This window comes from Balaenoptera acutorostrata, chromosome 9 (assembly GCF_949987535.1).
Source record: "Balaenoptera acutorostrata chromosome 9, mBalAcu1.1, whole genome shotgun sequence".
In the NCBI taxonomy this organism is placed as follows: Eukaryota; Metazoa; Chordata; class Mammalia; order Artiodactyla; family Balaenopteridae; genus Balaenoptera; species Balaenoptera acutorostrata.
The window spans coordinates 80624434-80652278 of record NC_080072.1 but is presented as its reverse complement, the minus strand read 5'-3'; the positions used below and the strand labels follow the sequence as shown (position 1 = coordinate 80652278).

The following is a 27845-nucleotide window of genomic DNA, read 5'->3' as shown; positions in this document are numbered from 1 at the left end:
AGTGTTCCATCCTCTTAAAGTTTTTGGAATAGTTTGATTAGGACAGGTATTAGTTCTTCTTTACACATTTGATAGAATTCCCCTGTGAAGCTGTCCCGTCCTGGAATTTTGTTTGCTGGGAGTTTTTTTTTAATTGCAAATTTGATTTCACTTCTAGTGACTGGTCTGTTCAAATTGTCTGTTTCTTCTTGACTCAGTTTTGGTAAGCTGTATGTTTCTAGAAATTTGTCCATTTCTTCTAGGTTGTCCAGTTTGTTGGCATATAACTGATAATAGTATTCTCTTATGGTTTTTTGTATCTCTGTGGTACTGGTTGTTATTTCTCCTTTTTCTTTTCTTATTGTGTTTATTTGGATCCTCTCTCTATTCTTCTTGTTGAGCCTGGCTAAAGATTTATCAATTTTGTTTATTTTTTCGTAAAACCAGCTCATTGATATTTTCTATTATTTTTTTCTCTCTTAGGAAATGACCTTTTTTTTTTTTTTTTTTTTTTAATTGAAGTATAGTGGATTTACAATACGGTGTTAGTTTTAGGTATACAGTAAAGTGATTCAGTTTTATATATATATATATATCAAGATTATTTCCATTATAGGTTATTACCAGATAGCGAATATAATTCCTTGAGCTATACAGTAAATCCTTGCTGCTTATCTATTTTATGTATACTGATTTGTATCTGTTAATCCCGTATTTGTAATTTATCCTCTCCTTCCCCTTTGGTAACCAAAAGTTTGTCTTCTATGCCTGTGAGTCAGTTTCTTTTTCTTTTTTTTTTAATTTTTGAATATTATTCTATTTATTTTTTTATATAACAGGTTCTTATTAGTTATCTATTTTATACATATTAGTATATATGTCAATCCCGATCTCCCAAGTCATCTCACAACCACCCACCCCTCCGCCACTTTCCCCCCTTGGTGTCCACATTTGTTCTCTACATCTGTGTCTCTATTTCTGCCCTGCAAACCGGTTCATCTGCACCATTTTTCTAGGTTCCACATATATGTGTTAGCACACGGTATTTGTTTATCCCTTTCTGACTTACTTCACTCTGTATGACAGTCTCTAGATCCATCCATGTCTCTACAAATGACCCAATTTCGTTCCTTTTTCTGGCTGAGTAATATTCCATTGTATACATGTACCACATCTTCTTTATCCATTCATCTGTCGATGGGCATTTAGGATGCATTCATGACCTGGCTATTGTAAATAGTGCTGCAATGAACATTGGGGTGCATGTGTCTTTTTGAATTATGGTTTTCTCTGGGTATATGCCCAGTAGTGGGATTGCTGGGTCATATGGTAATTCTATTTTTAGTTTTTTAAGGAACCTCCATACTGTTCTCCATAGTGGCTGTATCAATTTACATTCCCACCAACAGTGCAAGAGGGTTCCCTTTTCTCCACACCCTCTCCAGCATTTGTTGTTTGTAGATTTTCTGATGATGCCCATTCTAACAGGAGTGAGGTGATACCTCATTGTAGTTTTGATTTGCGTTTCTCTAATAATTAGTGATGTTGAGCATCTTTTCGTGTGCTTCGTGGCCGTCTGTATGTCTTCTTTGGAGAAATGTCTATTTAGGTCTTCTGCCCATTTTTGGATTGGGGTGTTTGTTTCTTTGATATTGAGCTGAATGAGCTGTTTATATATTTTGGAGACTAATCCTTTGTCCGTTGATTCATTTGCAAATATTTTCTCCCATTCTGAGGGTTGTCTTTTCTTCTTGTTTGTAGTTTCCTTTGCTGTGCAAAAGCTTTGAAGTTTCATTAGGTCCCATTTGTTTATTTTTGTTTTTATTTCCATTACTCTACGAGGTGGATCAAAAAAGATCTTGCTGTGATTTATGTCAAAGAGTGTTCTTCCTATGTTTTCCTCTAAGAGCTTTATAGTGTCCAGTCTTACATTTAGGTCTCTAATCCATTTTGAGTTTATTTTTGTGTATGGTGTTAGGGAGTGTTCTAATTTCGTTCTTGTACATGTATCTGTCCGGTTTTCCCAAAACTACTTATTGAAGAGACTGTCTTTTCTCCATTGTATATCCTTGACTCCTTTGTCATAGACTAGTTGACCATAGGTGTGTGGGTTTATCTCTGGGTTTTCTATTTTGTTCCACTGATCTATATTTCTGTTTTTGTTCCAGTACCATATTGTCTTCATTACTGTAGCTTTGTAGTGTAGTCTGAAGTTGGGGAGTCTGATTCCTCCAGCTCCATTTTTTTCCCTCAAGACTGCTTTGGCTATTCGGGGTCTTTTGTGTCTCCATACAGATTTTAAGATTTTTTGTTCTAGTTCTGTAAAAAATGCCATTGGTAATTTGATAGGGAGTGCATTGAATCTGTAGATGGCTTTGGGTAGTATAGTGATTTTCACAATGTTGATTCTTCCAATCCAAGAACATGGTATATCTCTCCATCTGTTTGTATCATCTTAAATTTCTTTCATGAGTGTCTTATAGTTTTGTGCATACAGGTCTTTTACCTCCATACGTAGGTTTATTCCTAGGTATCTTATTCTTTGTGTTGCAATGGTAAATGGGAGTGTTTCCTTAATTTCTCTTTCAGATTTTTCATCATTAGTGTATAGGAATGCAAGAGATTTCTGTGCATTAATTTTGTATCCTGCAACTTTACCAAATTCATTGATTAGCTCTAGTAGTTTTCTGGTGGCATCTTTAGGATTCTCTATGTATAGTATCATGTCATTTGCAAACAGTGATACTTTTACTTCTTCTTTTCCAATTTGTATTGCTTTTATTTCTTTTTCTTCTCTGATTGCCGTGGCTAGGACTTCCAAAACTATGTTGAATAATAGTGGCAAGAGTGGACATCCTTGTCTTATTCCTGATCTTAGAGGAAATGCTTTCAATTTTTCACCATTGAGAATGATGTTTGCTGTGGGTTTGTCATATATGGCCTTTATTATGTTGTGGTAGGTCCCCTCTATGCCTACTTTCTGAAGAGTTTTTTTTTTTTTATCATAAATCAGTGTTGAATTTTGTCAAAAGCTTTTTCTGCATCTACTGAGATGATCACATGGTTTTTATTCTTCAGTTTGTTAATATGGTATATCACATTGATTGATTTGTGTATATTGAAGAATCCTTGCATCCCTGGGATAAATCCCACTTGATCACGGTGTATGATCCTTTTAATGTGTTGCTGGATTCTGTTTGCTAGTGTTTTGTTCAGGAATTTTGCATCTATATTCATCAGTGCTATTGGTCTGTAATTTTATTTTTTTGTAGTATCTTTGTCTGGTTTTTGTATCAGGGTGACGGTGTCCTCATAGAATGAGTTTGGGAGTGTTCCTTCTTCTGCAATTTTTTGGAAGAGTTTGAGAAGAATAGGTGTTAGCTCCTCTCTAAATGTTTGATAGAATTCACCTGTGAAGCCATCTGGTCCTGGACTTTTGTTTGTTGGAAGATTTTTAATCACAGTTTCAATTTCATTACTTGTGATTGGTCTGTTCATGTTTTCTATTTCTTCCTGGTTCAGTCTTGGAAGGTTATACCTTTCTAAGAATTTGTCCATTTCTTCCATGTTGTCCATTTTATTGGCATAGAGTTGCTTGTAGTAGTCTCTTAGGATTCTTTGTATTTCTGCGGTGTCTGTTGTAACTTCTCCTTTTTCATTTCTAATTTTATAGATTTGAGTCCTCTCCCTCTTTTTCTTGATGAGTGTGGCCAATGATTTATCAATTTTGTTTATCTTCTCAAAGAATCAGCTTTTAGTTTTATTGATCTTTGGTACTGTTTCCTTTGTTTCTATTTCATTTATTTCTGCTCTGATCTTTATGATTTCTTTCCTTCTACTAACTATGGGTTTTGTTTGTTCTTCTTTCTCTAGTTCCTTTAGGTGTAAGGTTAGATTGTTTATTTGAGATTTTTCTTGTTTCTTGAGGTAAGATTGTATTGCTATAAACTTCCCTCTTAGAACTGCTTTTGCTGCATCCAAAAGGTTTTGAATCATTGTGTTTTTGTTGTAATTTGTCACTAGGTATTTTTTAATTTTTTCTTTGATTTCTTCAGTGATCTCTTGGTTATTTAGTAACATACTGTTTAGCCTCCATGTGTTTGTGTTTTTTACGTTTTTTGCCCTGTAATTGATTTCTAATCTCATAGCGTCAGAAAAGATGCTTGATATGATTTCAGTTTTCTCAAATTTACTGAGGCTTGATCTGTGACCCAAGATGTGATCTATCCTGGAGAATGTTCCATGTGCACTTGAGAAGAAAGTGTAATCTGCTGTTTCCAGATGGAATGTCCTATAAATATCAATTAAATCTATCTGGTCTATTGTGTCGTTTGAAGCTTGTGTTTCCTTATTAATTGTCTGTCTGGATGATCTGTCCATTGGTGTAAGTGAGGTGTCAACGTCCCCCACTATTATTGTGTTACTGTTGATTTCCTCTTTTATAGCTGTTAGCAGTTGCCTTTTGTATTGATGTGCTCCTATGTTGGGTGCATATATATTTATAATTGTTATATCTCCTTCTTGGATTGATCCCTTGATCATTATGTAGTGTCCTTCCTTGTCTCTTATAACATTCTTTAAAGTCTATTTTATCTGATATGAGTATTGCTACTCCAGCTTTCTTTTGATTTTCATTTGCATGGAATATCTTTTTCCATCCCCTCACTTTCAATCTGTATGTGTCCCTAGGTCTGAAGTGGGTCTCTTGTAGACAGCATCTATATGGGTCTTGTTTTTGTATCCATTCAGCGAGCCTGTGTCTTTTGGTTGGAGCATTTAATCCATCACGTTAAAGGTAATTATCGATACGTATGTTCCTATTACCATTTTCTTAATTGTTATGGGTTTGTTTTTGTAGGTCCTTTTCTTCTCTTGTGTGTCCCACTTAGAGAAGTTCTTTAGCATCTGTTGCAAAGCTCGTCTGGTGGTGCTGAATTCTCTTAGCTTTTGCTTGTCTGTAAAGCTTTTGATTTCTCCGTTCAATCTGAATGAGATCCTTGCCAGGTAGAGTAATCTTGGTTGTAGGTTTTCCCCTTTCATCACTTTAAGCATATCATGCCACTCCCTTCTGGCTTGTAGAGTTTCTGCTGAGAAAGCAGCTGTTAACCTTATGGGAGTTCCCTTGTATGTTATTTGTTGTTTTTCCCTTGTTGCTTTCAATAATTTTTCTTTGTCTTTAATTTCTTGTCAATTTGATTAGAATGTGTCTTGGCATGTTTCTCCTTGGGTTTATCCTGCCTGGGACTCTCTGTGCTTCCTGGACTTGGTTGGTTATTTCCTTTCCCATGTTAGGGAAGTTTTCAACTATAATCTCTTCAAATATTTTCCCGGGTCCTTTCTCTCTATCTTCTCCTTCTTGGACCCCTATAATGAGAATGGTGGTGTGTTTAATGTTGCCCCAGAAGTCTCTTAGGCTGTCTTCATTTCTTTTCATTCTTTTTTCTTTATTCTGCTCTGCGGTAGTTATTTCCACTATTTTATCTTCCAGGTCACTTACCCATACTTCTGCCTCAGTTATTCTGCTATTGATTCCTTCTAGTGTATTTTTCATTTCAGTTATTGCATTTTTCATCTCTGTTTCTTTGTTCTTTAATTCTTGTAGGTGTTTTTTCTTTAATTCTTCTACGTCTTTGTTAAACATTTCTTGCATCTTCTAGATCTTTGCCTCCATTCTTTTCCTGAGGTCCTGGATCATCTTCACTATCATTATTCTGAATTCTTTTTCTGGAAGGTTGCCTATCTCCACTTCATTTAGTTGTTTTCCTGGGGTTTTATCTTGTTCCTTCATCTGGTACATAGCCCCCCTGCCTTTTCACCTTGTCTATCTTTCTCTGAATGTGGTTTTTGTTCCGTAGCCTGCAGGACTGTAGTTCTTCTTGCTTCTGCTGTCTGCCCTCTGGTGGATGAGGCTATCGAAGAGGCTTGTGCAAGTTTCCTGATGGGAGGGACTGGTGGTGGGTAGAGCTGGGGGTTGCTCTGCTGGGTAGAGCTCAGTAAAACTTTAATCAGCTTATCTGCTGATGGGTGGGGCTGGGTTCCCTCCCTGTTGGTTTTATGGCCTGAGGTGACCGAACACGAGCCTACCCGGTTCTTTGGTGGGGCTGATTGTGGACTCTGGGAGGGCTCACGCCAAGGAGTACTTCCCAGAACTTCTGCTGCCAGTGCCCTTGTCCTCACGGTGAGCCACAGCCACCCCCCACCTCTGCAGAAGACCCTCCAACACTAGCAGGTCTGGTTCAGTCTCCTATGGGGTCACTGCTCCTTCCCCTTGGTCCCAGTGTGCACACTAGTTTGTGTGTGCCCTCCATGAGTGGAGTCTCTGTTTCCCCCAGTCCTGTCAAAGGCCTGCAATCAAATCTCTCTAGCCTTCAAAGTCTGATTCTCTAGGAATTCCTCCTCCCATTGCCAGACCCTCAGGTCAGGAAGCTTGATGTTGGGCTCAGAACCTTCACTCCAGTGGGTGGGCTTCTGTGGTAAAAGTGTTCTCTAGTTTGTGGGTCACCCACCCAGCAGTTATGGGATTTGATTTTATTGTGATTGCGACCCCCTACCGTCTCATTGTTGCTTCTCCTTTGACTTTGGATGTGGGGTATTTTTTTGGTGACTTCCAGTGTCTTCTTGTCAATGATTGTTCAGCAGTTAGTTGTGATTCCGGTGCTCTTGCAAGAGGGAGTGAGCACACGTCCTTCTACTCCACCATCTTGAACCAATCTTTCTGTCAGTTTCTGTTTTGTACATAGATTCATTTGTATTATTTTTTAGATTCCATGTGTATGTGATATCATTATTTCCTTCCTTCTGCTGACTTTGGGCTTTGTTTGTTCTTCTTTTTCTAATTCTTTTACATGGTAGGTTAGGTTGTTTATTTGAGATTTTTCTTATTTCTCGAGGAAGGCCTGTCTTGCTATGAATTTCCTTCTTGGAACTGCTTTTGCTGTATCCCCAAAATTTTGGAAAGTTGTTTTCTACTTTAATTTGTTTTGAGGTATTTTCTGATTTACTCTTTGATTTCATCATTGACCCTTGGTTTTTAGTTGCATGTTGTTTAGTCTCCATGTGTTTGTTCTTTTCTGTTTTTCTTTCTGTAGTTGATTTCTAATTGATACCACTGAGGTTGAAAAAAATGCTTGATATAATTTCTATCCTCTTAAATTTGTTGAGACTTGTTTTGTGACCTAGTATGTGATATATCCTAGAGAACATTACATGTGCACTTGAAAAGAATGTGTATTCTGCTGGTTTTGGATGGAATGTCCTGAAGATATCACTTAAGTCCAACTAGTCTTGCTGTGCCATTTAGGACCACTATTGCCTTATTGATTTTCTTTCTAGATGATTTGTCCATTGATATCAGTGGGGTGTTATAGTCTCCTACAATTATTGTACTATTGTCAGTTTCTCCATTTATGTCTGTTAGTATTTGCTTTATACATTTAGATGCTCCTGTATTGGGTGTGTATATGTTAAGGAGTATATATCCTCTTCTTGTATTGATCCCTTTTTATCATTATATAATGCTCTTTTTGTCTTTCATTATAGTCTCTGTTTTATTTTGTCTGATATGAGTATTGCTACTCCTGCTTTCTTGTCATTTCCATTTGCATGAAATATCCTTTTCTATTCCCTTACTTTCAGTTTGTGTGTGTCTTTTGCCCTGAAGTGAGTCTCTTGTAGGCAGCATATTGAAGGGTCTTGTTTTTTTTTTTTTTTAACCAATCAGCTATCCTATGTCTTTTGATTAAAGCATTAATCCATTGATATTTAGAGTAATTTATTGATAGGTATGTACTTAATGCCATTTTATTACTTGTTTCCCAGTTGTTTTGTACTTTTTCCTCCGTTGATTTCTTCTTTTTGTTTCTCCCATTGTGGTTTGATGATATTCTTTTGTAGTATGCTTGAGTTCCTATATTTTTGGTTGTTGTGTATCTATTGTAGGTTTTTGCTTTGTGGTTACCATGGGGTTCATATGTTGCTAACTCATAATTATATCTACTTGCTTTGAACTCACAGTCATTTAACTTCAAACACATTCTAAGAGATCTACAGTTTTTACCCCCTCCCCCATATTTTGTTTTTGATGTATTTTTTTACAGCTTCATGTTTATCACATAAGTATTTATTGTAGTAGGAGTTGCTTTTACAACTTTTTGTCTTTTAATCTATGTACTGGCTTATTTAAGTGATCTTCAATCCCCATACATATGTCTTTCCTATTGGGATTTTTCCCTTTCTGATAGATTCTTACTTCTTTTCCATTTTGAGAAGACCCATTAACATTTCTTTTAAGGTAGGTTTAGTATTGCTGAATTCTTTTAGTTTTTGCTTGTCTGAGAAGTTCTTTACCTCACCTTCTATTCTAAATGATAATCTTGCTGGGTAGACAATCTTAGGTTGCAGGTTCCTCTGCCTTTTCATTTTATTTAACTTTCTGTATCTCTATGATTTTGGGTGAAACCGTTACCTATTGTGGTCTTGAAGGGGTGTTCTTATGTGGGTGTGTCCCTATGCAGACTGTGTGTGCCCAGTGAATTTGGTGGATTTGACGTGGATGCCAGTCATATCTTTCCTCATGGTATGCTGGCCTCTATCACCTTGGTAGGGAATGTGGCTAGTAATGGAGGAGTTAGAGCCTGTGTGGGGTGTGAGATGTACTTCCTCTCTGCTTAGTGGCCATCACTGCCCTGTCAGGAGTGAGATCTGATCCAAAGTTGCTGGAGCAGAGGCCCTGAGATTTGGGCTCAAGCTGGTTCTGCTTCCTTTAAGTGTGTGTTTTTCCTTCTTCTTGCACTGGGCCTTTGACCCAAAGGCGGGGAGTGCTGAAGCAAGTGGGGCTCATGTGCTTACAGATATGCTGATATGCTGCCCTGTAGGCATCTGTGGCTCCACTCAGATGCAGCCTAAGTTTGCATCTTTTCCCCTGTTGTGATTGCCCCAGATCTAGTGTAAGGCTATGGCATGGAGTGGGAGGGGTTGGAGTGTTTGCTTGCCTGAAACTGGGGAGCATGGAATGGTGGTCATGGGAGTTCAAGCACCTGCACTGCCATCAGAAGTCTGGGCTGCTTCTGGGGTGCTGTTTAAATAACTGCCAACAATGGACACTGCTCCACTTAGACCACAGCCCAGGCCCCTAGGTCGCCTCTGCATCTTTAGATTGAGTCTTTTCCCAGGTCCTGTCTGGCCTAGATCCAGGGCCAAGCTGTGGCTTGGAGTGAGCAGGGCTTGACATTCACTCGGCTCAGACTGGGGTGTGTGGCAAGGCGGCAGCCACTAGGGCACACCTCTCTCTGCCCTGTCTGGTGGTAAGCTAACACTTGCACACTCCTCATGAGTGAAGTCTAGGCTTCTCTAGCCTTTCAGTGGTTCTCCAAGCAGCCAAAGGGGCTTGTCTCCTATATGTAGGACCCCAGGAGGGGGACGTCCAATCTGTGGCTTGACCCACTCACTTCCCAGGGTGAATGTCTGCCTGTGTGATCTCCCTTTTCCTCTTAGTCCTCTCCCAGAGGCACAGGCCTCTTACCTGATGCTTTTCTTCCCATCCTAGCCAATTACATGTGTATCTTTCTTACAGCCTTCATTGTATAGGAGTCCTTCTGCATGTTTCCAGTTAATTTTCCATTAGAATTGTTCCACATGTGGATGTATTTTTGAATTCTTTGTCAGGAGAGGTAAGCTCACATCCTCTTCATCTCCTACCTTCCATACTCCAATTCTTACACTTCTATTTGATCAACATTCTTAAACTCTTATTTATGTTTCTTCTCTGCTGTGAAAAGGCATTTTCATTTTTTCTTCTCTCATCTTTTCCTTCTAACCACTCAAAATATTTTTATTCTTTGTCAGATTTATCCTTTTCTCACTATACAAAATAGTACTATTTTAGTTTAGGCAGTAATGATCTATCCCTTGGATTAGTCCATTAAGTTTTTTTAGTCTCCTTGCTTCCAATTTCTTTCCACTCTTTTCATTCTCCAACATTCATACCAATTATCTTTCAATAATAATAAAGAGGATTATATCACTCCATGCTTAAAAACCTCCACTGGTTCTCTACTAGTTATAGGATAAAAATTAAAAGTTCCTAGACATACAAGCATTTCATATCTGATCTCAATCTACATTTCTAGATAATCTCCTGTCCTACCAGCAACACATACTACAGTCCTGCCACTCTGAACAAGTTCTATTTCCTTAGGTGTCTTTGCCTTTTACAACAATGTAGGCCTGAACATGCCTATAATCAACCTATGCTACTTTAGTAGACAATTGGTACTCATCCTTTAAGTCTCCTCTCCAACTTCAAATTTCGTACTTCTTTATCACTTTGCTAGTATTTCTGTAACTGCCCCCATAATGCAGTATTACTTGTCTTATGATGTAACCACCATTAAACAGTATTATAATGTAACTGAAAACCCTTCTTGGGCAGAGGACCATATCTCATTCATATGTATAACCCTTGTTAATCAATGTCCAAATAATAGGTACTTAAGACACTTCACATTTTTATTCTCTACTTTTCTAGACTGCAATTCTGTTACTCATCAGTTTGACGTCCATATTTAAACATGATAACATATCTTCCATCTTAAGGGAAAAAGCCATATCTTGGCCCTACATCCTCTCTGGCTATTGTTCTACTGCTCTTTTCCTTTCACAGCCAAGCTACACTTGGTATTTTTTCTTTCTTGCTCTCCATTTCTTTCCAACTCATCACAATCTCTTTTCTGTCCCTATCCCTCCACTGAAATTTCTCTGACAAAAGTTGCCAGTGTGACTTTTTTGTTGTGAAGTACAGTGGACACATTGCCTCTAAGCTGGATATTTTCTCTTTACCCCTCCAGATTCACTTTCCATACTTCTCTACTTGTCTCTGCTAGGCAGAGACCAAATGATCCCTTGCCTTTTGATTTATGTCTGACTTTGACCAATGAAAGGTACTAGGAAGAGATGGGAGAGTGACAGAAGAAAGAGGTTTTTGATAATTGTTCCTCTGGCTTCCTCTCTGTTGGGCTTGGTTTAGTAGTGGCAATGTTCCTCTACCTATCAGCCCTCTCCTATAGCTATAGCTCTTTTCAGTTCAGGTCTGTGGTGGTAATACTGACTTTGTTGTCAGTTCTGGGGTTGCTTCATCATCCACTGTTGGCTTCCCAGTCTCTTTACTAACCATTTTTCATTACCCCGTTTAAACGTTACATGTTTTCTGCCTGATACAAACTTTTTATTTTACTGATTCTCTAGAAGCCATTTGATCTCTGTAAACTGCTTTTTTCCCCATGAAAGTCTGTACTTCCTTAGTTCTACCTTCTCTCTATATATAGTCTGGTATCAACCATTCTGTTCCTATCTGTAGGCTTCTCTTTTTTTCACTTCCTTAAATGTTGCTGTTCTTTAGTGTTCTAACCTAGCTCTGTTGTCATAGTATATAATCTCCACAGCTGATCTCATCCACTGTTTTGGCTTCAAATGTCTTAAGCCTAGATCTTTCTCTTGAGCTCTAGACCCATGTAATTTCAATTACATATATTGAAATAGCCTCCTGTTTTGTCCTCTTTCAATCAGTTATCCACACTTGTTCACAATAGATTGGAATGATATGTTAAAAAAGAAAAGTTGATCTTATCTCCCATCTGCTCAAATCCTTCATTGACTCCTCCTAAATGCTCAGGATAAAGTTTATATTCCTTACCATGTAGGTCATTTACCTCTCCAATCTCACATCTAGTGAGCTATTGGTATTCTGCATTCTATTATTCAGCCATCTCTGACTCCTAGAACACATCATTCCTTCTGTTACTCCTGGCCTTTCCACATGCTCATCCCTCTGTCTGGAATACCATCTACCCACTTGTTTCATGATTAACTCCTATTTTCTTCAAAGCTTTGCTGAAGAGTTTTTTATTCCATGAAGTCTTCCTTGAACTATCATAAAGACTGAGAGAATGAATTTAATTGTTCTTAGATCTGATCAAGGGAACTATTTGCCACAGGTATTCTAAAAATGGAAGTACTTTAGTAAATAACATTATAAACAGGTAAAATATTAACATAAATTACATATGAATTGTAGACATCATTACATAAATTAATATTAAATATTATTATCATTATCTATTTGGTACTGTTCTATACTTTTTGAAGCATTATTTACTTCTTTCCTAGATTATACTCTTGGGATTATATTTTTGAATATTACACTTCTCCATATCCCCTTCTCAATGCCTGATATAATGCTATGTACATAGTAGGTTCAAGAAACATTTATAATAAATACATAGAAAATACAGGATGTCAGAGGGTACTCTGGTTGGTTGGTCCATCCTATTGCTTCAAGATAATTCATTTAAACTAACCTGGAGAGGAACCAGGAGGCACTGTAGCTTTTTAAAGATATCCAGGAAAGATTTTCAGTGAGGAAAAACCCATTTCTACTATAAAGTTACTTTTACCTAAATTTATATCATTACAACTCAAAATATTTTTTTCTCTCAGTAAAACCAATATCAATGTTTTTAAATGGTTTTTATGATAATTCCCATAGAAAATTACTAACATAGGCAGCATTGTAATACCAAAGACAACAAATTAAAATTCCTACTTACTCTTGAAGCAGCTTATATTGTACTCTACTTCAATTCAATGTGTGAAAATAAAATAGTAAACTCTAAAACAGAGGTAAGGAGTAACTGATGAAAAGACCTACAAACTCAGCAACTAGAGAGCTATTTAATTATTATATATTAGTAATTACACATGATAATCATAAATTACTTACCTCCAGTCTATTATTGGTCTGTGGGAAGAGGGAAGGTTTACCTCTGATTTTAAGTTGGATTCCTGAATTTGTTTGAGGGCCTCTTCTAATGGAGGAACTGGTTTTTGAAAAACTAAGGGGATAATAAAGGTCAAATAGTACAGAATCACTTCATCTTCAACACTCTCTTTATATATAATTTAATTGGTCAATGATAAAATACTACCTTAAAACTTTTGTAAAAATATATTTTTTAGAATAGTGTAAATATTTTAAATTTAGACACCCAATTCCCCAATAAGAAACAGTTACCTCAAAATTATCATCACCAATTTTAAGAATATTTATTTGGAAAAATGAAACATTGAGAAATGTCCAGCCTTTTTAGTCTGGCATGCAAACTCCATTATATCTGATTTCATAGTTCCATAAACTTCTGACAAAATTTACAAATATTCTTATGAAGAAAAGGGGAAGATATAAAAACACGATTTAACATTTATTGAGCATTTACTGTTAAAGACATTATTTTTAAGCACTGTATAAGTATTAATTAATTTAATTCTTACTAAGGTCTTTGAGGCAGATGCTATTTGAATCTCCATTTTGCATCTGAGGAAACTGAAGCATAGAGAAGCTAAGTAACTTGTTCAAAGTCATACATTATATGGACACTCATCCACATACCACTCTGCACAACCTCTAATCCAACCCTAGCTCCCATAAGTATCCACTTTCCCAAGAATTTCCATTGTACACTTTGGTACACACCTTCTTGTTTCAGTTGAAACATAGCTGGTTTTTAAAGGATATTGCTTTTCCTTCAGCCCTCTTATGGGGAGGCACAAATAACTAAAAATAACTCAAGGTCTGAAGGTAGAGTAGGTGACTTTCTAGCTCTCCAATGACACTACCAAACTGTTTCCTCCTTTCTCCTTTAAAAAACCCATGTCCTCAGACTTTCCCACTATTATAATGTTTGTTATTTACCTTAAAATGTTTAAGCAAAACCAGTATATTTTTATGAATGGGTTAGTTCAAACTTGAACTCTAGAGTCAAGGGGTGATTGCATAAAATACTAGTGAAAAATGCACAGTTACAAGATGGTTTGCTGGATATTCTAATCATAAAGGACCAATCCTCTTGAGGCAGAAACTATCAAGCTTTAGATTTTGATTGTTTTTCTAATTAGCATAATCAATGTCCCAAATGGTTGCTTATTGGTAAAACTAATGGCCAGTTGCACAGCCTGATGAATGTTAAAAATGGACGTTCTTTGTTGAAATTGAAGATATTTAAGACAAGTGGACTTTCCTAAAATATTTTAATCACTCTCTACCCTTGCATGAACAGAGAATAAGAATCTAGGGAGGTCTATACCCTATACAGATGGTATTGAGGTTTGATCTCTGATTAGTCTTGGCTCCAGCTGTTAAACAGGAACATTTCTGATGGTCCAATACCAGAAGGCACAAAAATTTTGTCTCTGGAATGTGACTGTGTAAGTCTGAGTGGATCTTTCACGTAAAGTGTAGTCAGAGCACCTAAAAGGATAGAGAACTGGGACTTTATTGAGCTTAGAGAACAAGTCGTACCAATCATTTTGTGTCTGCTTTACTAAAAATGTTTAGTTGTGCTAGACTATAGTCTGAGACTTCGCTTTTATTAACACTCACCACTTACTGTCTATCAAAGAGAACTTAAAAACTACCTTTAAAACTAAGGTAGCTTTACAAACAGTTTACAAACACCCATTACTCTTTCTTGTTGCTGTTGTCTAATGACCTTCTAGTCACTACCTCATACTCACTGATGAAAATTTAAGCTTACATTTTTTGAGTACTTACGGTGTATTCGGGCTTTATTATTTCATTTAAACCACTAGCCTCCTCCTTCCAGTTCTTTTGCTCTAATATTCTAACTCCAACAATTCTCTGACTCCAACAATTTTCTGACCTCATCGAAACTCCCAATCCCTTTTTCGAAGCAAGGGGAAGCATCAGCTATCATGTACATCAGGTGAACCTTTGGTTTAACTCTCATAATTTGGGAATAAACTAAACCAATAGACAATTAAATACACAGTTATTTATCATAGCTTTGTTGTTGCTCTTCACTCATGGCATTACATTTTCTTAAAATTTTAATTTAATATTTTGTACAGGTAATATATTCATGTTCAGAAATCAAAAAAATAAAATACACATTTGGAAGTCTTGCTCTTATTGGTCATTTGTGTATTCTATCACTGTTTATGCAAATACAAACATACATAAGTATATATTCTATTTTAAAAAGTTGAAGTATAGTTAATTTACAATACTATATTAGTTTCAGGTGTACAACACAGATATTCAATATTTTTATGGATTATACTCCATTTAACATTATTAAAAAATAATGGCTATATTTCCCTGTGCTGTACAGTATATCCTTGCTGCTTGCCTATTTTATACACAGTAGTTTGTGTCTTTTAACCCAGCAGTCCCCAACCTTTTTTGGCACCAGAGACTGGTTTCGTGGAAGACAATTTTTCCACAGACAGGGGAGGGGGGTATGGTTCAGGCAGTAATGCGAGTGATGGGGAGTGACGGGGAGCAATGGGGAGCGGCAGATGAAGCTTCGCTCGTTCGCCCACTGCTCACCTCCTGCTGTGCAGCCCTGTTCCTAACAGGCTGCGGACCACTGGTGGTCCGCGGTCTGGGGGTTGGGGACCCCTGTTTTAACCCATACCCCTATTTTTCCCACCCTTTTCACCCTCTACACTGGTAACCACTAGTTTGTTCTCTGTATCTGTAAGGTTATTTCTGTTTTTAAATATACATTCATTTGTTTTATTTTTTAAATTTTGCATATAAGTGATAACAGAGCTTGTCTTTCTCTGACTTATTTCAATAAGGATAATACTCTATAGGTCCATCCATATTGTTGCAAATGGCAGAATTTTATTCTTTTTTGTGGCTAATATTCCATTGTATATATTTTCCCTAATTCAGTTAGAATTCTTATTACTATTGCTTTGAATTCTTTATCTGGTAAATTATTTGTTTCATTATTTGTGTTTTTCTCTTGCTCTTTCAATGGAGACCAATTCTTCTATCTTTTCATTTTGCTTAACAGTCTCTGTCTCTATGATATTAGGTGAAACAGCTACCTATTGCTGTCTTGAAGGGGTGTCCTTATGTGGGAGCATCCCTATACAGCCTGTGTGTCCAGTGGTTTTGGTGGGAGAGCTGGATTTGACATGAACACAAGTCATGTCTTTCCTTAGGGTGTGCTGGCAGCTATCACTTTGGAAGGATGTGGGGCTGGAGAAGGAGGGGTTACGGCCAGAGCCAGGAGAGAGCTGGGGCTTTCTCTCTGCTCAGGGACTGTCACCGCCTTATTGGGGCCAGGGTCAGGTCCCAAGTTGCTGGAGCAGAAGCCCTAAGGATTGGGTCTGAGCTAGCTCTGTTCCACTTAAGTGTGAGCTTCCCCTCTCCCAGCACCAGCACTCTTGCCCCTGAGGTGAGCAGTGCTGGAACAAGAGGGGCCAGTGTGAGCTCTTGGTGTGTGACCAGGTGCAGGCTGCAACAGTTTGGCCACATAAAGAGTTTGGGCTGCTTCTGATGCGCTGCCTCTGCAAGTGTCCATGCCCTCACCCAAAGGATACCACTTTGGTTCTGAATTGCCTCTGTGTCTCACGGCTGAGCTCTTTCTTTGGTTGTGGCAGCCCTCCCTCCAGTGTGGAGCTGTGACATGAAGTAAGCAGGGACTGAGCATTCACTTGGCTCAGGCTGCAGTGTGCTCCAGAGCAGTTTCAGGAAACCAGTCAGCCACCTGCACAGTTTCAATATGCCTCTCTGCCCTCTTTTGGGAGTAAGCAAGTGTGCGTGTACTCCTCCCAAGCTCGAGTACAGGCTTCCCACAGCCCTCCTGTTAGTCCCACCAGCCCTCCAACCAGCCTAGGGGCTCATCTTTCCCGTGTTGGAGCCCAGGACTGGGGCGCCCAATATGTGGCTGGAACAGAATCACTCACTTCTCAGGGAGGATTTCTGCCTGTGTAATCTCCCTTTTCCTCTGAGTACCCTTCCTGGGGCACAGGTCCCAACCTGATCGCTTCTCTTTCTTTCCTACCCTACTCCATGTGGATCTTTCTTTCAGCCTTGGTTGCACAGGAGTCTTTCTACCAGTTTCCAGTGAGAACTGTTTCACATGTAGATGTATTTTTGATGTGTTTGTTGGGGGAGGTGAGTTCTATGTCCTCCTACTCCACCATCTTGATCTCCTCCCTTAATACATATTCTAATTTCCCTCTTGTCTTACACAGAAGGTAGAATATTATGTATACTGATATGAATCTTTACAATTTGGGGGGCTTCATTAAGAAAAAATACTGCAAAACTACTAATATAAAATTAGATGTAGAGGCCACGACAGTGAAACTTAAACCTTATTGGCTTTATGGTAATCTATCTCTGCTGGAGATTGTTCCGTTTAAGTCCATAAAGAATTTCCCAGTTTCTTAATAGTTGCATTATATTCTATTGAGTGAATATGTACATCATTTGTTTTTACTAAAACTCCTCACTTTCTGTACATAGGCCCTTGGGTAGTCAGCACCCTTTCTGGGGCAAATGATACTCATGAGTGGTGAGTACTCTGAGGCATTTAATACAACTGACCACATCCGCTTTCTTAAAACTACCTTTTCTTTTGCCTCTTATAACAATTTTCTTTGTTTGCTTTTGTTTCCCATCCTGCTTTCTTGATAACTACTTCTCAAAATCCATTTTTAGTTTTCATTTCTCTACTTATAATAAATGCTAGTATGCACTAAGGTTCTATTTTAGGCCCTATCTTCAATCTGCGTCTATATCCAATATTTACCTTACCTTTCCACATGGCTTCCTTTACCAACTATATATCTATTAATCAGTGACTCTTAAATATAATTTCTATTCCATATCTTTTTCTTAAGTTTCAGGTACATATTTCTAGTTGTTGATTTGATTTCCCCATTTGCATGAGTCATGGGAAGCTCAAAATCAATGCACTTAAAATTTAATAAATAATCTTTCATATCTCTAACCTGATTCTTCTTCTTTATTTGCAACCTTGATTAATATCATCATCCACCAAAATAATTAATTCATTAACAAAGTCCTTATTGAGTGCTAAAAATTTGTGAGGCTCTGTGCTAGTTCCTAGGGGCACTGTTCTCCTAGTCTTTCTTCCAGCCATCTTGATAAATTAGTAACTGAATCTACTGATTATATCTCTTGAATGTATTACCTCCTGTCTCTATATCCAGTGCAGTGCTTTAATTTAGCAGCTTAACACTTCTTGCCACAAATACGGAAATAGTCTACTACTAGTCTACCTACTTTAATATGTCTCTACTTCAATTCACCTTCCATGTTGTATGGATAATTATCTTTCTAACAAACAAATCTAATTTTAGCACAGACTCTTAGTTTCCTACCTAATATCCATTTTCCCTTTGTTTCTTGGTAACACACCCTATATTGTTAGGGGTGGCCATATAGCCACATTAAAAAAAACAATAACTATATTTTCCAGACTCCCTTGCAGATGGAGTTGCCAATTAGATATAAGCAGATAGATGGGGTCTTCTAGGAAAACAATTTAAAGGGAGCTCAGAGGTATACCCTTCTGTCCTTTACATTTCTTCCTTCTTCCTGTCTACAACACTGACATGATGTCTGGAGCTTCAGCTGCTACCATATGACCATGAGGGTGAAGCTATGTAAATCACATACTGAGGGCAGCTGAGCTGAGAGACAGAAGGAGTCTGTGTTCCCAGTGACTTTGCATAATCATCAAACCAGCTCCTGACTGCCGAACTGAGGACTTCACATTACACTCGAGAAAAATAAACCTCTATGATGTTTAAGATATTATTATTTTTAGCAATGTTACTAGCTGCCCTTACTTTCAGTAAGATCTCTTATTGACCCAGTTAACTGGCTTGTTTCCAGTTAAACAACTTTAAGTGGACTGTATATTGGATAAAGACAAAATTCCTAGCATGGCATACAAAGTTCTTAGAGAATTGTTCCAACTCATTTTTCTAGGCCTATATCCATTTTTTCCCTCATCCTATGCTTTGGATACACTTTGTATTTGCAATATATAATTTACTTGCAAAAGCTGTTCCTTATGTCTGGGATGTTTTTAAATTGTCTCTTTGCTTGGCAAAATGCTTATTCTTCAAGATTCAAATTTTTCCAGGGATAATATCCCTCATATCCCTGTATAAGTTTTGTGTTCTTTCCTCTGTGCTCTCATAGTACTTTACACATTCTGCTACCATAGCAATTATATTTATTGACATTAATTGTTTATATTACTCTCATCTCCAAAATAAACTGTGAGGTCTTTAATGGTAGAGTACAATTAGATTTCTCTGTATCTCAGCATCTCAGCTTAGCCCAGGGCTGTGTACAATGCAGCACAACATATGTTTGCTGAATACATAAAGGTTTTGCTTCTTTATTTTTGAAGCTTTGACATTTTGTTGCTAATTCTGTGTTACTATTTAAGGCATAAAAAAATGTAGATGTGATATTGAAGAATCAAACATAATCATTTAAAAATTCTGAATTGGTTTCAGTCTTAGATTGTTGGATTATGTCACTCTGTACTTTTGTTTTATTTTGCCAGTCTCTCAAATATGAATTTGAGCAAAAATGTGGACAAAATGCCAAAATGAATCTGACATTAATTTACTAAACCTAACGACTTCCCTGCCAGTCCAGTGGTTAAGACTCCATGCTTCCACTGCAGGGGGCACGGGCTTGGTCCCTGGTCAGGGAATTAAGATTCCACATGCCGTGTGGTGCAGCCAAAAAAAAAAAAAAAAAGGATATATATATATATACACACACATATATGTATACATATATGTATATATATATATAAATTTACTAAACCTAAATGCTAAATTTTCTTTTTATTTTAAGCTATTAAATCAGTTTTAAAAAGACAAAACACTGTAAGCCAGTATTAAGTAGAATCAAACTTGTGTACTTTCCAAATTTACAAATAGAGCCAACAAAATATTAATTCTCCAAATTAAACCTATATCAAATTGCAATTTTTCATTTGGTTAAAGTCCTATTATTCAAAAGGCATAGTAGTCTTTTTAGTCTGAATTTCCACTTTGTTTCTTAATTTATTTTATTGGCTACTCAAGCTGAATGTGATTATAACTTTCATTTTTTGTTTTTATATTGTTCTAGAAATTAAGGCACCTGTTCTCTTCCGCTGTGAAAGAGGAATATGGGCACGCTGGAATTTTTCAGTAACTTCTTCAAACTTTTGTTTTCGTTGTTGAAGTATTTGTTCTCTGATTTGGTGTTCTCTTTCTTCTTGTTGTTTTCGTTTCTCTTCAAAAGCTCTGTATTTAAAACACAAGGTAGACAACAGAATTAGACAATAAGTTTATAAAATCGCAACACAGAAAATAGTTCCAAAACAATGCATTTATTATATAAGAGTGTTTTCATATTTCAAATGTTTAATTACTTAGAAACAACGTTTTAAATTAAAAAAGGCCCTTTGCTAAGAATTTAAATACCTTTGCAAATAGTAATTTCAGAACCTTACTAGGTCTTCTGCAACTAAGAGAAGGCCTTTAATGAAGCTCTTTCTAATTTTGGGCAGGCCTGCACACACATCCCACTTCCACTTCCCAAGCCCTGCTGTGGAAAAAGTCTTTTCTAAAAAGCTACACTATTTTCTATAATGTGAAGAACTAACTCATTGGTAAAAGAATCAGTCTTGAAAATTATGGGGTAACAAGGAAAATATTGTATATTTCTCTTTTTCTTTTAGCCAAAAGTTCAAAATTGGCAGTCACGTTGAGTCTGAACTATGCTAAAAATCTGGACAATTTACATAAAAATCTTGATTCTCGACTTCTCTTGAAAATATGAAAGATTTGGCAACCCTGGACTCTTATTCTCACATGGTTATAAACACCTGCCCATAATTCTTACCATCTCTATTTTTCTTAACTTTCCTGATTCATTTATTTCTGATTGTCCCTAGGCATTTGAGTTTATATTCAAAGAATTAATTTCAAAGAATTAATTATGTTCATAAGAATGTGTGTGTTTGAATGATTCAATAATTATCTTCTGGATAATGAGAAAAATGAAGAAGCAAGTCTACAACTCACTGGTAGAGAAACCTCCAAGTACCTCTTTGAAATACATGGGGTTGGGAGGTGGTTGGTAAGAACTCTTTAAATTTTTCAGTGCCATAGGTTACTATTAACCGTCCTTCCAAAGACCTCCACTGGCTGAAGCATTATTCTAGTTTAATAACTCAGATTTTAGGAACTATAATTCTGGGCAGTAGGGCCATAGATCTTCAAGTGGTTCAGTCTCTGAGGTAGGTAAGAGGTAGTGGTGTGGTGCCACAGGTGAGAGAGGATATTTTTACTTCTCAAAACAATTTCCTTCAAGAATTCCCCCAGAATCCATCATTGGGTACTGGAACCAGCCCTGCTGTCCCAGGAGCGCATGGAAACCTTTCACTACTAGGAAATCCGCCCGTGGCTTTCAGGACCAGCCAACTGTCCTGGGAGTGTGTGGATAACGCCTCCCACTAGGACATTTGCTAGTGGGTGCCAGGACTTGCCCTGGTGTCCTAGGAGGGCACAGATAGCTCCCTGCACTAGGAAATTCACCCAGAGGAGGGGCTGAAACCACAGTTGAGCCCCAGGGGCTATGTGACTAAGAAAGAAGAGCTGAAATCTCTCCTCGTGGCTGAACAAACTGTGGACTTACACCTCGGCTGACAGATTCCTAAATTCAGTGTCTGCGAAACATCTGAAAGGACAAGTGCTCTTGCATCTGGGACGAGTCTGGCTTTACCAGCTGTGGGCTCTGTGGGCATGTACATGTGGGAGTAGGGCCAGACCAGAGTTTGAGCTGCCTCCATAGCTCCCACAGCGGGTCCAGGTGCATGATTACTGCAGTACTGGGACCTAACCTCAGTAGACCTGCGCTGGTGGCTGGGTGAAAAGAATGTCCAAGAGTTACCAGGGCCAATTGCCAGCATACCCACAGTTAAGGTGGGACTGAGAGCAGAGCCAACAACAGATACTTTGTGAGCCCACACAATGGGTGAAAGGGGACACAACAGAGCACATACACAGGTGAACAGCTCTAAAGGAGGAAAACTCAGTGGCTTCTCTCCTAGTGAGAATGCTCCAATTCTGCCTACCTTGCACCACAGATCAGAACCACAGTGAAGAAACAGATCTGGGGGTCTCTACTCCAACACCTAGGGAGCAGACTCCACCCCTGACAGGGCAGTGACAACCACAGAGCAAAGGGGAGCCCCTGCTCAATATCTAGGGCAGGCTCTGATCACCACAACACCAATCAAAGCCCCTATCAAGGGGATAACAGCACAAGCCTCTGGACCAACCTCACCCAACAGGGGGCAGACACCAGAAACAAGAGGAACTACAACACTGCAGCCTGCAGAAAGGAGACCACAAACACAGTAAGCTAGACAAAATGAGATGACAGAAAAATAAGTTACAGATGAAGGAGCAAGGTAAAAATCCACAAGACCAAATAAATGAAGAGGAAATAGGCAATCTACCTGAAAAAGGATTCAGAGCAATGATAGTAAAGATGATCCAAGATCTCAGAAACAGAATGGAGGCATGGATCAAGAAGATACAAGCAAAGTTTAACAAAGAACTAGAAGAACTAAAGAACAAACAAACAGAGATGAACAAGACAATAACTGAAATAAAAAATACACTAGAAGGAATCAATAGCAGAATAACAGAGGCAGAAGAATGGATAAGTGAGCTGGAAGACAGAATGGTGGAAATCTCTGCCATGGAACAGAATAAAGAAAAATTCTTTATTCTGTTCTCAGAGACCTCTGGGACAATATTAAATCTAGTCTCAGAGACCTCTGGGACAATATTAAATGTACCAACATTCCAATTATAGGGGTCCCAGAAGAAGAAGAAAAAGAGAAAGGGCCTGAGAAAATATTTGAAGAGATCATAGTCAAAAACTTGCCTAACATGGGAAAGGAAATAGTCACCGAAGTCCAGGAAGTGCAGAGAGTCCCATACAGGATAAACCCAAGGAGAAACATGCCGGGACACATATTAATCAAACTAACAAAAATTAAATACAAAGAAAAATATTAAAAGCAACAAGGAAAAGCAAAAATAAAATACAAGGGACTCTACTCTCCATAAGGTTTTCAGCTGATTTTTCAGCAAAAACTCTGCAGGCCAGAAGGGAGTGGCAGGATATATTTAAAGTGATGAAAGGAAAAACCAAATCCAAGAATACTCTAACCAGCAAGGCTCTCATTCAGATCTGACAGAGAAATCAAAAGCTTTACAGACAAGCAAAAGCTAACTGAATTCAGCACCACCAAACCAGCTTGACAACAATTGCTAAAGGAAATTCTCTAGGCAAGAAACACAAGAGGGGCTTCCCTGGTGGCGCAGTGGTTGAGAATCTGCCTGCTAATGCAGGGGACACAGGTTCGAGTCTTGGTCTGGGAAGATCTCACATGCCACGGAGCAACTAGGCCCGTGACCCACAACTACTGAGCCTGCGCGTCTGGAGCCTGTGCTCCTCAACAAGAGAGGCCACGATGGTGAGAGGCTTGCGCACCGTGATGAAGAGAGGCCCCTGCTTGCTGCAACTAGAGAAAGCCCTAGCACAGAAACAAAGACCCAACATAGCAATCAATCAATCAATGAATAAAATAAAATAGAAAGAAAAAAAAAAAGAAACACAAGAGAAGAGAACAAAAGTGGAAGGGAAGAAAAAAGACCTACAAAACCAAACCCAAGGTTCAAGATGGTGGAGTAGAAGGACATGCGCTCACCTCCTCTTGCGAGAGCACCAAAATCACAGCTAACTCCTGAACTACCATTGACAAGAAGACGCTGTAACCCACGATAAAAGATACCCCACATCCAAAGACAAAGGAGAGGCTGCAATAAGATGGTAGGAGGGGTGCAATCACGATAAAATCAAATCCCATACCCACCAGTTCGGTGACCCACAAACTGGAGAACAATTATACCACAGAAGTTCTCCCACTGGAGTGAAGGTTCTGAGCTCCATGTCAGGCTCCCCAGCCTGGGGATCTGGCAATGGGACTAGGAATTTCCAGGGAACCTGACTTTGAAGGCCAGTGGGATTTGATTGCAGGACTTCTACAGGACTGGGGGAAACAGAGACTCCATTCTTGGAGGGCACATACAAAGTCTTGGATGCACCAGGATTCAGGGGAAAAGAGCAGGGACCCCATAGGAGACTGAACCAAACTTACCTGCTAGTGTTGGAGGGTCTCCTGCAGAGGCAGGGGGTGGCTGTGGTTCATGCGGGGACAAGGGCAATGACAGCAGCAGTTTGGGAAGTACCCATTGGCATGAGCCCTCCCAGAGGCCCCCATTAGCCCCAACATACAGCCTATAGTCTCTAGGGTTGGATTGCCTCAGGCCAAACAACTAACAGGGAGGGAACACAGCCCCACCCACCAGCAGACAAGTGGATTAAAGTTTTACTGAGCCCTTGCCCACCAGAGCAAGACCCAGTTCTACCAACCACCAGTCCCTCCCACCAGGAAGCTTGCACAAGCCTCTTAGATAGATAGCCTCATCTACCAGAGGGCACATACAGAAGCAACAAGAATACAGTCCTGCAGCCTGCAGAATGAAAACCACAATCACAGAAAGTTAGACAAAAGGAAAAGGCAGAGGATTATGCCCCAGATGAAGGAACAAGATAAAACCCCAGAGAAACAACTAAATGAAGTGGAGATAAACAACCTTCCAGAAAAAGAATTCAGAAAAAAGATAGTGAAGATGATCCAGGATCTCAGAAAAAGAATGGAAGTAAAGATTGAGAAGATGCAAGATATGTTTAACAAAGACCTAGAAGAACTAAAGAACAAACAGAGATGAATAATACAGTAACTGAAATGAAAAACACACTATAAGGAATCAATAGCAGAATAACTGAGGCAGAAGAACGGATAAGAGACCTGGAAGAAAAAATGGTGGAAATCACTGCCATGGAACAGAATAAAGAAAAAAGAATGAAAAGAAATGAAGATAGCCTAAGAGACCTCTGGGACAACATTAAACACACAAACATTTGCATTATAGGGGTCCCAGAAGGAGAAGAGAGAGAGAAAGGACACGAGAAAATATTTGAAAAGACAACAGCTGAAAACTTCCCTAACGTGGGATAGGAAACAGTCAACCAAGAGCAGGAATTGCAGAGACTCAGAGGCAGGATAAACCCAAGGAGGAACATGCTGAGACACATAGTAATCAAATTGAAAAAAAAATTAAAGACAAAAAAAATATTAAAAGCAACAAGGGAAAAAGGACAAATAACATACAAGGGAACTCCCATAAAGTTATCAGATGATTTCTCAGCAGAAATTCTGCAAGCCAGAAGGGAGTGGCACAATAATTTAAAGTGATGAAAGGGAAGAACCTAAAACCAAGAACACTCTATCCACCAAAGCTCTCATTCAGATTTGATGGAGAAATCAAAAGCATTACAGACAAGCAAAAGCTAAGAGAATTTAGTCCCACCAGACCAGCTTTGCAACAAATGCTACAGGAACTCCTCTAGGTGGGAAACAGACTAGCAGCTAAAGAAAATAAAAAAAACCCCTTGTACTTATATAGACTGTATATCAAAACCTCATGGAAACAGCAAACTCAAAAACTACAATAGATACACACACACAAAAGAAAAAGCAACCCAAACACAACACTAAAAATGGTCATCAAACCACAAGAGAAGAGAACAAAAGAGGAAGGGAAGAAAAGGGATGTAAAAAAACAAACCCAAAACAAGAAAATAGCAATAGAAATACACATATCAATAATTACCTTAAATGTAAATGGATTAAATGAGTCAACCAAAAGACAGACTGGCTGAGTGGATACAAAAACAAGACCCATATATATGCTGTCTACAAGAGACCCACTTCAGACCTAGGGACACATACAGACTGAAAGTGAGAGGGTGGAAGAAGGTATTCCATGCAAATAGAAATCAAAAGAAAGCTGGAGGAGCAATACTCATATCAGACAAAATAGACTTTAAAATAAAGATTGTTATAAGAGACAAGGAAGGACACTACATAATGATCGAGGGATCAATCCAAGAAGAAGATATAACAATTGTAAATACATATGCACCCAACACAGGAGCACCTCAGTACATAAGGCAAAAGCTAACAGCCATAAAAGGGGAAATCGACAGTAACACAATAATAGTGGGGGACTTTAACACCCCACTTACACCGAAGGACAGGTCATCAAGACAGAAAATTAATAAGGAAACACAAGCCTTAAATGACACATTAGACCAGACAGACTTAATTGATATTTATATGACATGCCATCTGAAAGCAGCAGCATACATTTTCTCCTCCAGTGCACATGGAACATCCTCCAGGATAGATCACATCTTGGGTCACAAATAAAGCCTTGGTACATTTAAGAAAACTGAAAATTCGTTTTTTAAACATCTTTTTTGGAGTATAATTGCTTCACAGTGTTTTGTTAGTTTTTGCTGTATAACTGTGAATCAGGTATATTCATACATATATCCCCATATACCCTCCCTCTTGTGTCTCCCTCCCACCTTCCTTATCCCACCCCTCTAGGTTGTCGCAAAGCACCGAGGTGATCTCCCTCTGCTATGCAGCTGCTTCCCACTAGCTATCTATTTTACATTTGGTAGTGTATATGTGTCAATGTTACCCTCTCAGTTTGTCTAACTTACCCTTCCCCCTCCCTGTGTCATGTCAAACATCTTTTCTGAACACAACACTATGATATTAGAAATCAACTACAGAAGATAAACTGTACAGAACACAAACACATGGAGGCTAAACAATGTGTTACTAAATAAACAATGGATCACTGAAGAAATCAAAGAGGATATAAAAAAATACCTAGAAAAAAATGACAATGAAAACACGATAACCCAAAGCCTATGGGATGCAGCAAAAGCAGTTCTAAGAGGGAAGTTTCTTGCAATACAATCCTACCTCAAGAAACAAGAAAAATCTCAAATAAACAACCTAATCTTACACCTGAAGCAACTAGAGAAAGAGGAACAAACAAAACCCAGAGTTAGTAGAAGGAAAGAAATCTTAAAGATCAGACTAGAAATAAATGAAATAGAAACAAAGAAAACAATAGCAAAGATAAGTGAAACTAAAAGCTGGTTCTTTGAGAAGGTAAACAAAATTGATAAACCTTTAGCCAGAAACATGAAGGAAAGAAGGGAGAGGACTCAAATCAATAAAATTAGAAAAGAAAAAAGAGAAGTTACACTGATACTACAGAAATACAAAGGATCATAAGAGACTACTAAAAGCAACTATATGCCAAAAAAAAAAAAAAAAGGACAACCTGGAAGAAATGGACAAATTCTTAACCTTCCAAGACTGAACCAGGAAGAAATAGAAAATATAAACAGAGCAATCACAAGCACTGAAATTGAAACTGTGATTAAAAATCTTCCAACAAACAAAAGCCCAAAACCAGATGGCTTCACAGGTGAATTCTATCAAACATTTAGAGAAAAGCTAACACCTATCCTTCTCAAACTCTTCCAAAATATAGCAGAGGGAGGAACATTCCCAAACTCATTCTACAATGGGACCATCACCCTGATACCAAATCCAGTCAAAGATATAACAAAAAAAGAAAATTACAGGCAAATATCCTGATGAACATAGATGCAAAAATCCTCAACAAAATACTAGCAAACAGAATCCAACAACACATTTAAAGGATCATACACTCTGATCAAGTGGGATTTATCTCAGGGATGAAAGGATTCTTCAATATACACAAATCAATCAGTGTGATACAACATATTAACAGATTGAAGAATAAAATGATAAAATCATCTCAATAGATGCAGAAAAAGCTTTTGACAAAATTCAATACCCGTTTATGATAAAAACTCTTCTGAAAGTGGGCAGAGAGGGAACCTACCTCAATATAATAAAGGCCATATATGACAAATCCATGGTAAACATCATTCTCAATTGTGAAAAACTGAA

At 38.2% G+C, this 27845-nt stretch overlaps 1 protein-coding gene across 1 annotated transcript in view; it reads right to left on the bottom strand.

Moving 5' to 3' along the window:
• CEP126 (centrosomal protein 126) overlaps window positions 1–27845 on the bottom strand; it is a 123702-nt gene that overhangs the window by 44232 nt on the left and 51625 nt on the right. The window contains exons 3-4 of the mRNA XM_007191214.3: window positions 19991–20136; window positions 12755–12866 (exon numbers count right to left, since the gene is read on the bottom strand). Coding sequence (XP_007191276.2) covers window positions 12755–12866; window positions 19991–20136 — 258 coding nt within the window. The remainder of the gene's footprint in view (window positions 1–12754; window positions 12867–19990; window positions 20137–27845) is intronic.